This window comes from Salvelinus alpinus, chromosome 4, assembly GCF_045679555.1.
Source record: "Salvelinus alpinus chromosome 4, SLU_Salpinus.1, whole genome shotgun sequence".
Classification (NCBI taxonomy): domain Eukaryota; kingdom Metazoa; phylum Chordata; class Actinopteri; order Salmoniformes; family Salmonidae; genus Salvelinus; species Salvelinus alpinus.
Genome location: NC_092089.1, coordinates 26,748,438 through 26,765,399, shown reverse-complemented (window position 1 = coordinate 26,765,399; position 16,962 = coordinate 26,748,438). Strand labels below are relative to the sequence as shown.

The following is a 16,962-nucleotide window of genomic DNA, read 5'->3' as shown; positions in this document are numbered from 1 at the left end:
CAGAGTACACTGGAACTTATCCCTAGAGAGATAAACATGTTCAAAAACAGGAACCAATGCACTTATTGATGGATTCTATTTAGTTTTCTAATAAGGCTACTCACACCATACATTAACATGTTGGATAACACATTTCAAATGGCAGAAAGACAAACAGATGTACAAACCACAATAATAACAATTACAATTACAAATGACTAAACATTTCTATTTTTCCTGCAGCATTTCTTAAGGCTATTTACACTAAAACACAGAGGGGAAAATGACTCCCGCTGATTTAGAGTCCTGAAGTCAGGCTGTGCCCATGTTCCATCAAGTCCTCGTCCATTTTCAGATTGTGTCCACTTTGTCAGATATGCTTCTGCACATGGTATTAGAATGTGTCTCTCATCCGTCCACTGTGTCGGCGTTGTGACCATATTTCCTTGTCCCTTCTTGTATGCTAATTATTTTGAAATTGCCTCTTTTGTATTCTACTATTCGACAGTAAGTTGAGAACCCGACTGAGGTCATTAGGTGATTTAGAGGGTGGGATGATGATGATTTAAATGGTTTTACTGTCCAGATCCATCTACACTTGTAAAGATATTCAGACACAATGGGTGCCTGACTGCCTCCGGAGGTGGGAAGGAAGATCGGATCACAATCAGATAATGTGTTTTTTGACTGTCTAAAAATGTGGGCACAATCAGAATGTGGACAAGATCAGGACAAAGCTATGTTATAGCTCCAGATATAAACAGGACTAGAATATGTGTGCTGGAGCAGGAGGTGACTTGCCTGAGGACTCAGAACTGTCTTACTCTGCACAGGGTAATAGCTGAGTCAAGCCAAGGCCATAGCACCACATAAAGTGGCTCAGTGAATGTGGCGTGGAATGTGTGCAGGTGGGTCAGTGTGTCAGAGGAAACATTGTACAAGGACAGGGTACCACCTTGCCAGTCCAGATACACTCCTACTCTGCGGGAGCTGGAGGACGGTAAGAGGATGGGGGTGCTCTTTATGTTATGAAAGGCATCATAGGACTTGTCATTGCAGTACAAACTCCAGGACATGTCATTGTAGCCAATCACACAGTCATTGTTCCCTCCTTTCCTAACAAGTCTTCTATATGTCAGCCCTACATAAGCCCCATAACCCTCCCACTCTGCCTCCCAGTAGCAGAGCCCAGAAAGAGGCTCTCTACACAGCATCTGAGTCCACTGGTCAAACCTCTCTGGGTGCTTAGGATAGTTTTTCTGATGTCCTTTGGAGTCATGCACCACCTTCCTGTTCCCCCGAGTCAGGTACAGTTGAGGGTGTATGGTGTTGAGGTCTGGTGTGAGCTCACAGGCATCTGATGATACATAACACATCAAGATAATAGTTTGGCATCGTTGTGTAGTTTTATTTCAAATTTATTTGATCATATCGTATTGGTAACATTTTTGAAAATCAAGTATAATCTCGTATATTCCAAATAAATGTTATCCCTGGGTAACATTAAACAACAGTAATTTTACTCTGATTCCAAATGGTATTGAGACTTACATTTTCTCAATGCTGATTTTAACCAGCACTCTGAATCATGGTCCACACTGGAAGAACAGCAGAAACAAACAGACAGTTAGAATCAAGGACTTATCTTTTTGATGGGAAATAATAACCAATGTGAATGTTTTTACCTGAGTGTCTGCAGTTTATAGTGTGGATCCTCCAGTAGAGTAGAGAGCAGTTTGCCTGAGTCTCCAGGGTTATTGTAGCTCAGGTCCAACTCTCTCAGGTGGGAGGGATTTGAGCTGACAGCTGAAGCAAGAAAAGCACAACCTTCCTCTGTGACTCCACAGAATGACAGGCTGCAGAAAGAGACTTCTCACTCTCAGAGAAATATACACTCATGTCATCTAGATGGCCAATAAATAAGAGTCTACCACATTATCCTGGAATATTTAGTATAATATTATCATTTTCTGAGAAAGTATGTGTACATCATCTCAGAATATTAACTGTAAGGGGTACAGTTAGGGTAGGGTCAACAGTAGGGTTAGATAATAAACACAGTGTGAAAGACTAACCTAAGTATCTTTAGTTTACAACTTGGATTCCCCAGTCCAATAAAGAGTTGTATCACTCCTGAATCCTGCAGGTCATTGTCACCCAGGTCCAGCTCTATCAGACTTGAGTTTGAGCAGAAAACTGAAGCCAAGGCTTTACTGTTTTTGATGTTACATTGCTTCAGCCTGAAGAGAATGTAAGAGTGATTGATATTCATATGGGGTCATCATAAACTTTATGAACAGGTCTTGAAACTTTATTTCATACAATTTGACTCGATTTCAGGATTTGTTGTTTACTTGAGTTTCTCCAGTGGACAGAGTGGATTCTTCAGTCCAGCAGAGAGCAGCACTATTCCTGAATCCTGCAGGTCATTGTCACTCAGGTCCAGCTCTCTCAGGTGTGAGGAGTCTGAGCTGAGAACTGAGGCCAACGACTCACAGCATTTCTCTGTGAGGTTACATCCATTCAGCCTTAGGAAGAAAAAAGACCACTACGTGTTAAGAAATCAACCCATATCTTTGTTTATATTAGTGTTCTGTCTGATGACGAAAGTTTTAATTTAAAGTACTTACAGAGCTGTTCTGGAAGCCTTGACCACTGGCAGCAGCCTCACAAGTACTTCTTCAGGTCAAACACATCCAGCTCCTCTTCTGAGGTCAGCAACACAAAGAGAAGAGCTGACCACTGTGCAGGAGAGAGTTCTTCTTTAGAGAGACTTCCTGAGCTCACGTAGCTTTGGATCTCCTCTACTAGTGAATGGTCATTTAGCGCATTCAGACAGTGGAACAGATTGATGCATCTCTCTGGAGAGGGATTCTCCCTGATCTTCTCCTTAATGTATCTGACTGTTTTCTTATTGGTCTCTGAGCTGCTTCCTGTCTGTGTCAGTAGGCCTCGAAGAAGAGTCTGATTGGACTCCAGTGAGAGGCCGAGAAAGAAGCGGAGGAACAGGTCCAAATGTCCATTCTCACTCTGTAAGGCCTTGTCCACTGCACTCTTGTAGAGGATTGTCACAGCTGTGTCTTTGGCTGTCTGAAGTTTCCTGCTTGTTTTTTGTTCAGACATTACATTTACAGTGTCATTGTTGAATGTGAGAAACACGTATAAAGCTGCCAGAAACTCTTGAATGCTCAGATGCACAAAGCAGTAGACCTTCTCCTGGTGCAGCCCAGCCCAAACTCCCCTCTAAAGATCTCTGTGCACACTCCTGAGTACACTGATGCTTCTGTGACATCAATGCCACACTCTCTCAGGTCTTCCTCATAGAAGATCAGATTGCCTTTTTCCAGCTGCTGAAAAGCCAGTTTTCCCAGTGCTAGGATGGTAGTTTTATTCCAATAATGATCCAATGCAAGATCTCCAAGATACTTCTGACCACTCTGTTTGGTCTGAAACACCAGGATTTGTGTGTACATTTGAGTCAGAGTCTTGGGCAAATCTCCGCTTTCTGCTTCACACTACATTTCCCCGAGAACTGTGGCTGAAATCCAACTCAAGACTGGTATGTGGCACATGATGTAAATGCTCCTTGAAGACTTCAAATGCTTTATGATTCTGTTGGCCAGGTTCACATCACTGATTCTCTTCCTGAAGTACTCTTCTTTCTGTGGGTCGTTAAACCCTCGTACTTCTGTCACACGGTCAACACATTCAGCAAGGATCTGATTGGCTGCTGCAGGTCGAGAGGTGATCCAGAGGAGAGAAGAGGGAAGCAGATTTCCCTTGATGAGGTTTGTCAGTAGCACATCCACTGAAGTTGGCTCTGTGACATCACAACAGCTCTCATTATTCTGAAAGTCTAGAGGAAGTCGACACTCATCCAGACCATCAAAGACAAACAGAACTTTGTACTTTTCAAAGTCTGTTATCCCTGATTCTTTGGTTTCTATGAAGAAGTGATTGAGAAGTTCAACCAAGCTGTGTTTTTTCTTCATCAGATTCAGCTCCCGAAAAGGGAGTGAACATATCAGGTGGACATCATGATTTGCTTTTTCTTCAGCCCAGTCTAGAATGAACTTCTGCACGGAGACCGTTTTTCCAATGCCAGCGACTCCCTTTGTCAGCACTGTTCTGATACATTGGTCTTGTCCAGGTAAGGGTTTATAGATGTCGTTGTACTTGATTGGTATCTCTTGTGTTGACGCTCGTCTAGATGCCATCTCAATCTGTCTCACTTCATGTTCCTTATTGACCTGTCCACTTCCACCCTCTGTGATGTAGAGCTCTGTGTAGATCTTATTGAGAAGGGTTGGGTTTCCCTGTTTTGCTATTCCCTCAAAGACACGCTCACACATCCTCTTCATGTTGGACTTGAGTCTAAGTTGGCACACAGTAAGCTCACCCAAAAGACCTGACAATTTAGATATCATTAATGTTAACATGTTACTACAGACACATTCAGGGTTTCAAGCAGCTATGTATTACAGTGTATACTTTCAAGCAAACAACCGTATAGGCCTCTCTTATACACTGTGTGCTTTTGCAAACAGAATAGCTTAAAGAAGATCAAGTAAATATAGGCATGTAGATTAGGGAGAGTGTATTTACAGAAATTCTCCGTGACATCTCTCTCTGGGCATACATGGGGGTCATTCTTCAAATGCTGGTGCATTTGGGCATGGCATTTCAGAAAGATAATAATGTTTCTAGATTTAAAACATCTTCCCATTCTAAATCAACTAATATGTCAGCTTAATGACTTTGAATAATTGTTCTATTATGATAACCTTGTGCCACCAGCAGGAGTAGTAACACAAATTACACATTTTTGGTAATTGAGAATTTTCTCGAATGGAGGCAACAGATGCTAAAATATAAGGTAATGTACCCTTAAAAAAAATATTTACTAAAGTGATAGGATTACTTATTTAGCTCACAATGTAATTTCCCTTCATTTAAATTGAGTAACACCAATGACACTGTGTATTTAGACAACAAATTATCTTTGGAATCCTCAAATGTATGACCTACTAAAAGGGTGTGATTAGCTAAGAATTTTCTTTAATATAGACTCCTCCCCCGATAACGGTTTGCCACTGGAATGCTCAAGGTCCTTGTATATCTTTGTAATGAGTGATTTTAATTTAATTGATCTATACAATATGTTAAATACTTTTGTTTACTTTCTAGCATTCCAAATAATAGATCGATATCTCTAAATCCCCAAAATATGTCACTACAACTCTACACATCACTATTGGGGAAAGCCAATTTGCTTGCAACCAAGTACTTTACACAATGCATAAACAAAGTTTTGCAGTATAAAGGACTTGCTTTAAGTTTTACAATGGATAAACAGTTCAATAGCAATAAAAACATGTATGATGCGTACCTATTTGTCATTTTAAAGTGTTTTTCATGGTTGAAAAGACAAGGGACACAAATGCCCCTGCAATTCAAGAAGGACCCATGAGGCATTGAAGATGAAAGCATAGAGCAGGTACTTTTCTCCAGTGTGTCAGCGAGCTCCTTCTGATCCATGTTCATCAGGACGTGCAGCGTGATCTTTAGAGCCGCCTCTCTGACACTCCTCTGCTTCTTCTCATCTTCACCACCCACCACTTCATCTTCTCCCTGACTCTCAGAGCATGGACTCAGAAGCCTCTCCAGCCTCTTCAACTCACTCTTTATAAAAGTGATTATGTTGGCTTCGACCAACTGTTGAAACAATCATTAAAAAAAAGGTATGTGATATGATGTGGGCCTTTCTAAGCTTTTGTTATATGTTTTGATTTGCCAGGGAGTATTCAAACCCAGGCCTCAAGGACCTCAGTGCTGCTAGTTTTATTAGGGATGAAACCTATTGTTAGTCTTAGAATATTTTTGGTCAAACAACTCAAGCATAGAACTTCTTTTCTAATATGGCACACAGAAAGTAGACGCCATGAGGAACTCAGTCAAAAAGAATGGGACAGATTGGCCTATAAGTGATGCAGGCCCATGGTACATATCTTAACTTACAGTACCAGTCAAAAGTTTGGACACACCTACCCTTTCCAGGGTTTTTCTTTATTTTTACTATTTTCTACATTGTAGAATAATAGTGAAGACATCAAAACTATGAAATAACACATATGGAATCATGTAGTAACCAAAAAAAGTGTTAAATCAAAACAAAATATATTTCATATTTTAGATTCTTCAAAGTGGCCACCCTTTGCCTTGATAACAGCTTTGCACACTCTTGGCAACCCAGGCTTGCCATGGTCATTTCCCTGCTAACTGGGCGGGCGTTGGAGTGGGCTATGGCCGTCTGGGAGAGAGGACAGGAGAGGAGGAGCTGGGTTCCTACGAGGGGTTCATGGCTCTGTTCAGGGCGGTCTACGACCATCCAGCGCAGGGCAGAGAGGGAGGTGAGCGACTACTCCAACTCCGGCAGGGTGCCCAGACCGCTGCAGAATATGCCCTCACCTTCCAGACTGTGGCAGCCTCCAGGGGATGGGATGAGCCGGTGCTGCGCACCTTATTCCGAAGAGGACTGGGCGAGGGGGTCCAGAAGGAGTTGGCGTGCCGGGACGACAACCTTTCACAGGACGCGCTCATCGCGATAGCCATCAACCTGGACAACCTTCTTCTGGAGTGCCGGCGCCTCCATTGCCCCTCACCCCACTCTTTTGGCCGTCCTGGGGCAGAGCCTGAACCTATGGAGATAGGGTTCACACACCTCGCCACGGCAGAGCGACGTCGCCAGAGACAGCTGTGTCCCTATTGCGGTCAGGAGGGGAACTGGCTCCAGCGGTGTCCGGTGCATCCCAAACCGAACAGGGCTGGAGTTAAAACCTACAGGACTGTAGCTCTCCAGGAACAGGGCTGGAGAGCCCTGATCTATAAGTACTGCAACCCCCCTCTGGGATAAACAAATCTTACATTTACGTAGATGCTCTTAACCAGAGCAACTTACAGTAGTGAGTGCATACATCTTCATATTTTGTTTGTACTGGTCCCCTGTGGGGATTGAACCCACAACCCTGGCTTTGTAACTGCCATGCTCTACCAACTGAGCCACACACGACCAACTTAACTTTCTGTGTTCCTCTATCTTCGAAGGTGAACCTGAGGTTATATTACAGACGCCATTTACCTGAACCCAGGTCTCCGAGCAACGTCAATCTGCTTTTAGTTTTAATGCACTGTATTGTGGGAACAAAATACATCTTGATGTTCTGGTGCCGTTCAGGAAGTTAAAGTATTGATTGGGGTCTTAATTGTGGAGGAATGTATATATATATATGTTGTATTATACAGGACGCATTTGAAAAAGAGACCTAGGTCTCAATATTCACCTTTCATATAATCATATCAAGTTCATACAGATGTCAGAATTAGGAGGCAGCTCTTACCGTAGGGTTCTTCTCTCCTCTCTCCAGTGTGTTTGTGTGATGGCATCAGTCTATCATACAATCTATCATGTCATCTTAAAAACTGGTTAAGGGTGGGTGGGTAAAGTTTAACAGAGACTATATTACTTTATAACTGTCACGTTCCTGACCTATTTATGTTAGTTTTTGTGTGTTAGTTGGTCAGGACGTGAGGTTGGGTGGGCATTCTATGTTTTCTGTTTCTGTGTTGGTTTTGGGTTGCCTGGTATGGCTCTTAATTAGAGGCAGGTGTTTGGCGTTCCTCTAATTAAGAGTCATATTTAGGTAGGCGTTGTCACAGTGTTCGTTGTGGGTGATTGTCTCCTATGTCTGTATGTATGTTCGTACCACATGGGACTGTAGCGTTTGTTTGTTTCGTTTCGATGTCGTCCGTTTCCTGTACGTAAGTTTATGTTTAGTTATGTAAGTTTATGTTCAGGTTTCGTTCAACGTCGTTTTCTTGTTTTGTAGTTTGAAAGTGTTTTGTTTCGTTTCGTGTTGCCATCATCGTTGTTAAATAAAGATGGCTTATTTCCCAAAGCCTGCGTTTTGGTCTGAGGATCCTTCTCTCCTCACCTCATCCGAGGATGAGGAGAGCGACAGCCGTTACAGAATCACCCACCAAGCTAAGACCAAGCGGCAAAGGGAAACTAAACAGAGTAAGGGACAGGATAGAAAGGATTTCTGGACATGGGAGCAAATAATGAATGGAGAAGGTCCCTGGGCTAAGGCAGGAGAAAATCGCCGTCCCAAAGCTGAGCTGGAGGCACGGAGGAGAGCAGAGGCTACCGGGGAGAGGAACCGGAGCTATGAGGGAACGCGTCTGGCACGGAAGCCAAAAAAGCCCGTGAGTAATTCCCAAAAATTTCTTGGGGGGGGGGCTAGGAGATAGTGGGCCAAGGGCAGGTAGGAGACCTGCGCCCACTTCCCAGGCTTACCGTGGAGAGCGGGAGTACGGGCAGGCGCCGTGTTACGCAGTAGAGCGCACGGTGTCTCCTGTACGAGTGCATAGCCCAGTGCGGGTTATTCCACCTCCCCGCACTGGTAGGGCTAGATTGAGTATTGAGCCAGGTGTCATGAGGCCGGCTCAACGCGTCTGGTCTCCAGTGCGTCTCCTCGGGCCGGCATACATGGCACCTGCCTTACGCATGGTTTCCCCGGTTCGCCTACATAGCCCGGTGCGGGTTATTCCACCTCCCCGCACTGGTCGGGCAACCGGGAGTATTCAACCAGGTAAGGTTGGGCAAGCTCAATGCTCAAGAGTGCCAGTACGCCTCCACGGTCCGGTATTTCCGGCACCACCTCCCCGCCCCAGCCTAGTACCTACAGTGTCTACACTACGCACTAGGCTACCAGTGCGTATCCTGAGCCCTGTTCCTCCTCCACGCACTCTCCCTGTAGTGCGTGTATCTAGCCCGGTGCCTCCAGTTCCGGCCCCACGCACTAAGCTACCAGTGCGTCTCCAGAGCCCTGTACACACTGTTTCTTCTCCCCCTACTAATCCTGATGTGCTTGCCCTCAGCCCGGTGTCACCAGTGCCGGTACCTCGCACCAGGTATAGAGTGGGCTTTGAGAGTCCAGTGTGCCCTGTCCCTGCTCCCCGCACTAGTATGAAGGTGCGTGTCCTTAGCCCGGTGCCTCCAGTTCCGGCACCACGCACCAGGTCTACAGTGCGCATTATCCGGCCAGAGCCATCCGTCTACCCAGCGCCATCTGAGCCATCCGTCTACCCAGCGCCATCTGAGCCATCCGTCTCCCCAGCGCCATCTGAGCCATCCGTCTCCCCAGCGCCGTCTGAGCCATCCGTCTGCAATGAGCCTGCAAAGCCGCCCGTCTGCCATGAGCCTGCAAAGCCGCCCGTCTGCCATGAGCCTACAGAGCCGTCCGCCAGACAGGAGCCGCTAGAGCCGTCCGCCAGACAGGAGCCGCTAGAGCCGCCCGTCAGACAGGATCCGCCAGAGCCGCCAACCAGACAGGATCTGCCAGAGCCGCCAATCAGACAGGATCTGCCAGAGCCGCCAATCAGACAGGATCTGCCAGAGCCGCCAGCCAGACAGGATCTGCCAGAGCCGCCAGCCAGACAGGATCTGCCAGAGCCGTCAGCGAGCCATGAGCAGCCAGAGCCGTCAGAGAGCCATGAGCAGCCAGAGCCGTCAGAGAGCCATGAGCAGCCAGAGCCGTCAGAGAGCCATGAGCAGCCAGAGCCGTCAGAGAGCCATGAGCAGCCAGAGCCGTCAGAGAGCCATGAGCGTCGAGAGCCGTCAGCCTGCCATGAGCGTCGAGAGCCGTCAGCCTGCCATGAGCGTCGAGAGCCGTCAGCCTGCCATGAGCGTCGAGAGCCGTCAGCCTGCCATGAGCGTCGAGAGCCGTCAGCCTGCCATGAGCGTCGAGAGCCGTCAGCCAGCCATGAGCATCGAGATTCGTCAGTCAGCCATGAGCTGCCCTTCAGCCTGAAAAGGCTGGATACCCAGAACTGCCCATCAGTCCAGAGCTGTCTCTCTGTCCGGAGCTGCCTTTCAGTCCGGAGTTGCCCCTCTATCCTAATCTCCCTCTCTATCTTCATCTATCTCTATATTCTTATCTATCCCTCTTTCTTGATTTATCTCTCTGTCCCGGGGTTGTCCCTATTAGATATGTTGTTAAGGGAATTTTGTGGGGGTCAAAAGAGGGTGGACATTCTTGGAGGGAGGAAGTTAGGATGGATTATGGTGGGGTGGGAACCGCGCCCCGAGCCTGAACCACCACCGTGGTTAGATGCCCACCCAGACCCTCCCCTAGATTTTGTGCTGGTGCGTCCGGAGTTCGCACCTTGTGGGGGGGGTACTGTCACGTTCCTGACCTATTTATGTTAGTTTTTGTGTGTTAGTTGGTCAGGACGTGAGGTTGGGTGGGCATTCTATGTTTTCTGTTTCTGTGTTGGTTTTGGGTTGCCTGGTATGGCTCTTAATTAGAGGCAGGTGTTTGGCGTTCCTCTAATTAAGAGTCATATTTAGGTAGGCGTTGTCACAGTGTTCGTTGTGGGTGATTGTCTCCTATGTCTGTATGTATGTTCGTACCACATGGGACTGTAGCGTTTGTTTGTTTCGTTTCGTTTCGATGTCGTCCGTTTCCTGTACGTAAGTTTATGTTTAGTTATGTAAGTTTATGTTCAGGTTTCGTTCAACGTCGTTTTCTTGTTTTGTAGTTTGAAAGTGTTTTGTTTCGTTTCGTGTTGCCATCATCGTTGTTAAATAAAGATGGCTTATTTCCCAAAGCCTGCGTTTTGGTCTGAGGATCCTTCTCTCCTCACCTCATCCGAGGATGAGGAGAGCGACAGCCGTTACAATAACATAATCTCTTGTTGTTACAAGATTTCAAAGGTTGAAAGGTCAAAGGTTGAAAGGTCACTAACAGACAAAATGTGTGTAAAAAAACACCGCCATTAATGTTGTTCTCAGTCAAGAAACATAGAATCAACCATAGAAATAGAACCCATCTCTTTAGGTCAGACCAGCACTGGTGGACTGATCACTAGGGGACTGATCACTGGTGGACTGATCACTGGTGGACTGATCACTGGTGGACTGATCACTAGGGGACTGATCACTAGGGGACTGATCACTAGGGGACTGATCACTGGTGGACTGATCACTAGGGGACTGATCACTGGTGGACTGATCACTGGTGGACTGATCACTGGTGGACTGATCACTGGTGGACTGATCACTGGTGGACTGATCACTGGTGGACTGATCACTAGGGGACTGATCACTAGGGGACTGATCACTGGTGGACTGATCACTGGTGGACTGATCACTAGGGGACTGATCACTGGTGGACTGATCACTGGTGGACTGATCACTGGTGGACTGATCACTGGTGGACTGATCACTGGTGGACTGATCACTAGGGGACTGATCACTAGGGGACTGATCACTGGTGGACTGATCACTGGTGGACTGATCACTAGGGGACTGATCACTGGTGGACTGATCACTGGTGGACTGATCACTGGTGGACTGATCACTGGTGGACTGATCACTGGTGGACTGATCACTGGTGGACTGATCACTAGGGGACTGATCACTAGGGGACTGATCACTGGTGGACTGATCACTGGTGGACTGATCACTAGGGGACTGATCACTGGTGGACTGATCACTGGTGGACTGATCACTGGTGGACTGATCACTGGTGGACTGATCACTGGTGGACTGATCACTGGTGGACTGATCACTGGTGGACTGATCACTGGGGGACTGATCACTGGGGGACTGATCACTGGGGGACTGATCACTGGGGGACTGATCACTGGTGGACTGATCACTGGTGGACTGATCACTGGTGGACTGATCACTGGTGAACTGATCACTGGTGAACTGATCACTGGTGGACTGATCACTGGTGGACTGATCACTGGGGGACTGATCACTGGGGGACTGATCACTGGGGGACTGATCACTGATGGACTGATCACTGGTGGACTGATCACTGATGGACTGATCACTGGTGGACTGATCACTAGGGGACTGATCACTGATGGACTGATCACTAGGGGACTGATCACTGGGGGACTGATCACTGGTGGACTGATCACTGATGGACTGATCACTGGTGGACTGATCACGGGCGGAGTTCAAGATAATCTGTTGTCTCATGAATATGTGAGTAAAGAGAGAGACAGGAGTCCATGTTGTCATTGTGGTGTTCTGTAAACGTTCTGACTTTTATTTCTACAACGTTTGAAACAGCTCAGTGTGGAAGCCTGGATAGAACTCATACAGCTGTCAATCAAACAAACCCTGCCCCTCCCCGACAAGAGTCGATCCTTTACATACAAACAGTCCTCGCCTGTCTCTGTCAAAATCCACCAATCAGAAATCACACATCTTTATCGTACAGTCATTCAATCAAACATGAATCCGTCAAGTAAAGCCCCCCCCACCCAGCTCCACAGCAAAAATGAGCCAATGAAATGTCAGAACCGTGTGTAAACCCCTCCCCCAATAGAGGAGGTTGAAATAGTTAATGACAGACGTCATCTCGCAGACTGGCAAACTGATAAAAGCGGGTGATACAAAAAAAACTAAAAAGAAGAGGTAAACCAAAATGATAAGTGAAATGTTAAGTAAAGGAGTGATATGAGCAGAGAGATCTGTGTTGAAATGTTAAGTAAAGGAGTGATATGAGCAGAGAGATCTGTGTTGAAATGTTAAGTAAAGGAGTGATATGAACAGAGGTCTGTGTTGAAATGTTAAGTAAAGGAGTGATATGAGCAGAGAGGTCTCTGTGTTGAAATGTTAAGTAAAGGAGTGATATGAACAGAGGTCTGTGTTGAAATGTTAAGTAAAGGAGTGATATGAACAGAGAGGTCTGTGTTGAAATGTTAAGTAAAGGAGTGATATGAGCAGAGGTCTGTGTTGAAATGTTAAGTAAAGGAGTGATATGAACAGAGGTCTGTGTTGAAATGTTAAGTAAAGGAGTGATATGAGCAGAGAGGTCTGTGTTGAAATGTTAAGTAAAGGAGTGATATGCACAGAGAGGTCTGTGTTGAAATGTTAAGTAAAGGAGTGATATGAACAGAGGTCTGTGTTGAAATGTTAAGTAAAGGAGTGATATGAACAGAGGTCTGTGTTGAAATGTTAAGTAAAGGAGTGATATGCAGAGAGGTCTGTGTTGAAATGTTAAGTAAAGGAGTGATATGCACAGAGAGGTCTGTGTTAAAATGTTAAGTAAAGGAGTGATATGAACAGAGGTCTGTGTTGACCAGAAAGATATGTGTGGTTATGGAATGAGATACTGTAGGACACCTTACATCCGTCTCCCACATTCATGATCAAACACTTACTGCATTCCTGAACCGCCTCCATATTATTCTAACGATACAAAGCATAGAAGTCAATGTATGATACTGAGATACTGCCCTTAACTGACCTCTGGTCAGTCTATGCAGCTCCACTGTGCTGTTCAGTGATATAGAAACCGCATTAAACTGATGTGCTGATAAGAGTGGAGATGACGGGCTGGGGTTAGCATGGAGTTAGTGCTACACACACACACACACACACACACACACGCACGCACACACACACACCATGGAGGATGGAGCCATTGGAGTGTTTTATCAGGACGTCTTCAGGAAGAAGATATGATAGAGAAGATTAAAGTGACAGTCCAGTTCAGCTTGTGTGTTTATTTCTGTTTGTGTATGTGTACGTGTGTAACCTGTGTTTGTGTACGTGTGTAACCTGTGTTTGTGTACGTGTGTAACCTGTGTTTGTGTATGTGTGTACGTGTGTAACCTGTGTTTGTGTACGTGTGTAACCTGTGTTTGTGTATGTGTGTACGTGTGTAACCTGTGTTTGTGTACGTGTGTAACCTGTGTTTGTGTATGTGTGTACGTGTGTAACCTGTGTTTGTATGTGTGTTTATTTCTGTTTGTGTATGTGTGTACGTGTGTAACCTGTGTTTGTGTATGTGTGTAACCTGTGTTTGTATGTGTGTTTATTTCTGTTTGTGTATGTGTGTACGTGTGTAACCTGTGTTTGTGTATGTGTTTATTTCTGTTTGTGTACGTGTGTAACCTGTGTGTTTATTTCTGTTTGTGTATGTGTGTACGTGTGTAACCTGTGTGTTTATTTCTGTTTGTGTATGTGTGTACGTGTGTGTTTGTATGTGTGTAACCTGTGTTTGTGTACGTGTGTAACCTGTGTTTGTATGTGTGTTTATTTCTGTTTGTGTATGTGTGTACGTGTGTAACCTGTGTGTTTGTATGTGTGTTTATTTCTGTTTGTGTATGTGTGTACGTGTGTAACCTGTGTTTGTATGTGTGTTTATCTCTGTTTGTGTATGTGTGTACGTGTGTAACCTGTGTTTGTGTATGTGTAACCTGTGTTTGTGTATGTGTGTACCTGTGTTTGTATTTATGTTTGTGTATGTGTGTACGTGTGTAACCTGTGTTTGTATTTATGTTTGTGTATGTGTGTACGTGTGTAACCTGTGTTTCTATGTGTGTTTATTTCTGTTTGTGCATGTGTGTACGTGTGTAACCTGTGTTTATTTCTGTTTGTGTATGTGTGTACGTGTGTAACCTGTGTTTGTGTATGTGTGTTTATTTCTGTTTGTGTATGTGTGTACGTGATCATTAGATCCATCACATCAGATATGCAGAGGCCCAGGGCCGTGTGTGTACTAGTGTGTATTAGCGGAGGAGGATCAAGTTGCCTCCGGACACTGATCTAAGATCAGTTCTTGTTTCCTACCCATAATGGTTAACGTTAGGATTTGGGGAGGGTAAGCTGATTCTTGATCTGTGGCTAAGGGCAACGTCAACCAGCAGCCGTATTAGCTCTATGTTAAACACTTTACCTTAAAGACATAAACAGATAAACTACAGTCGCTGCTCTGTGGAACTCTCACAGTAATAAACAAAGACATGTAAAAAAGTCTACATAGAAATCTCAGTATATCACAAACATATTATTTCTGTCTCTATATCTGTCTGTAGGAGTGCAGGTCTGTCAATTAGGGAATCAGTTCAGTTTGTGGTTCAGCACATTGTTCCTTGGTGCTTCGCTGGAGAGTTGAGTCCCCTCTCTCTCTGTTTCCATCTCCTCTCTCTGAGTCTCTCTTTAGGCTGCAACTCAGGGGAGGAACACTAGAGGGAGACAGACACTGCTAGGTGCGGCTGTCCTCATACATGCACAGTCATACAATACTGCAATAGGAGGGTATATCCCAACACATGTACACACATGCTCGCTCGCTCGCTCAAACACACACACACACACACACACACACACACACACACACACACACACACACACACACACACACACACACACACACACACACACACACACACACACACACACACACACACACACACACACACACACCCTTCCTTCATATGAGTTCACCAGAGTTCATTTCCAAACTCAATGAAAAGAAATGTAATAAAAAAATCACTAATGAGCCACCTTTACTTGAGACGCACTTGCTCACACACACGCACACGCACACACACACACACACACACTACAGGCAGTCAGGTAAACATAAGTGATGAGTTTGCAGCGTTGGGAAGACTGCCTTGTCCATGGAAGGTGTGAGCAACACAGAACCTTGTTTCTCTCTGTGAGTCTCTCTCTCTCTCTTTAACAACATGTCTCTCCAGGAGCAGGTCTCTCTCTCTCTTTAAAACATCACCAGTCTCTCTTGATAAAAGTATGTCTCTCCTCCATTGAGTCCAAACATGTTCTCTCTCTCCCAGCCGCCATAGAAGGACCCAGAGATCGCCTGCTTCATCCCATTCAGCGTGTCCCTTCTGCCCTCCTCTTCCCTCCTCTCACTCTCTCGCTCTCTGTCAGTGTGTGTGTGTGTGTGTGTGTGTGTGTGTGGGTGGGCGGCGGTCAGAAGATCTCAGGCAGCGTGACGTTGCGTAGCAGCCACTGTTGAGAGCGAGTGTGTGTGCAGTCTCTGACGCTGGGCACCTGGCTGTCCTCCTCACTGGCCTTGTCCAGACACTGGTTACTATTGACGTGGATCAGGGTCAACTTCTACAGAGACAACAGAGAAACAGACCTGGGTCAACTTCTACAGAGACAACAGAGAAACAGACCTGGGTCAACTTCTACAGACAACAGAGAAACAGACCTGGGTCAACTTCTACAGACAACAGAGAAACAGACCTGGGTCAACTTCTACAGACAACACAGAAACAGACCTGGGTCAACTTCTACAGAGACAACACAGAAACAGACCTGGGTCAACTTCTACAGAGACAACACAGAAACAGACCTGGGTCAACCTCTACAGAGACAACAGACAGAGCAATTAAAAAATATATATATTTGAGTCATTTAGCGACGCTCTTACCCAGAGCAACTTACAGTTTAAAAGTGCATTCATCTTAAAGTAACTGTCCTGTGAAAATCTCACTTTAAAAAGTGAATATTCTGTTAACTCATACCCATATAATGTTGTGGACTCATCCTATATTCGTATGTGGCCAAAGCTAAAATTAAGAAAAAACACTTCAAACTGGTATGTCAAAAAGACAGTTTAAAAAAATGCTTGCTATTTCCTCATTGATGATGACGTCATCCTCCTGAGGATGCGCTGGCCAATCAGCGATCTACTCGCGTGAATCATTTTATTGACTTGTATACGCCCACACCATTCAGTTGTTGGGGTACGGCCAAACCATTCCAATACAGAAAATCTGTGTTTTATCATACTTCATAAATAAAAAATTGGAAGGAAAACTATATATTTGACTCATATTGTAATGAATTATAAGACATATTTCATAGAAATCTGGAAACACTTGACAGTTACTTTAAGGTAGCTAGGTAAAACAACAGCACAGTCAGCAGGGTCAGTGGCAGTAAGAAAAGACAAGGATAGGTTGTTTACTGTTGACAGACAGACATACCATGGGGTCATACTCCCAGAGCTGGTTTCCTTTGAGGTGATGACACTTGAGCATCATGACAGGACCGTTGAGTTTGGACACGTCTAGACACAGGTCATCTGTCCTGATCTCTTTATTGGCCGTGTAGCTGAACACCTGCAGGGGACGACACGG

General features: G+C 45.3%; 2 protein-coding genes and 1 pseudogene across 26 annotated transcripts in view; all 3 read right to left on the bottom strand.

Annotated features, from left to right (window-relative positions):
- Position 1: 1 nt before the first annotated feature.
- On the bottom strand, positions 2-4,346 carry LOC139572283 (NLR family CARD domain-containing protein 3-like; annotated as a pseudogene).
- A 6,527-nt stretch (positions 4,347-10,873) lies between these two features.
- LOC139572548 (dentin sialophosphoprotein-like) lies at positions 10,874-12,031 on the bottom strand. The gene has a single exon (XM_071395260.1). It carries the CDS (start codon positions 12,029-12,031, stop codon positions 10,874-10,876), a length of 1,158 nt encoding a protein of 385 aa, XP_071251361.1.
- A 35-nt stretch (positions 12,032-12,066) lies between these two features.
- Positions 12,067-16,962, bottom strand: part of galnt1 (UDP-N-acetyl-alpha-D-galactosamine:polypeptide N-acetylgalactosaminyltransferase 1) — a 111,872-nt gene continuing 106,976 nt past the window's right edge. For 2 of the 25 annotated variants that reach the window (XM_071394935.1, XM_071394936.1), the window contains 2 exons: positions 16,810-16,944; positions 12,067-15,931 (listed from right to left, as the gene is read on the bottom strand). In XM_071394935.1, coding sequence (XP_071251036.1) covers positions 15,785-15,931; positions 16,810-16,944 — 282 coding nt within the window. In that variant the 3' untranslated portion in view covers positions 12,067-15,784. The remainder of the gene's footprint in view (positions 15,932-16,809; positions 16,945-16,962) is intronic. The other 23 variants (XR_011674361.1, XR_011674365.1, XR_011674366.1 and 20 more) reach the window with 23 other exon arrangements.

Excerpts from the sequence above, each read along its gene's own strand:
- LOC139572548 (XM_071395260.1), bottom strand. The coding sequence starts at position 12,031 with ATGAGACAACAGATTATCTTGAACTCCGCCCGTGATCAGTCCACCAGT.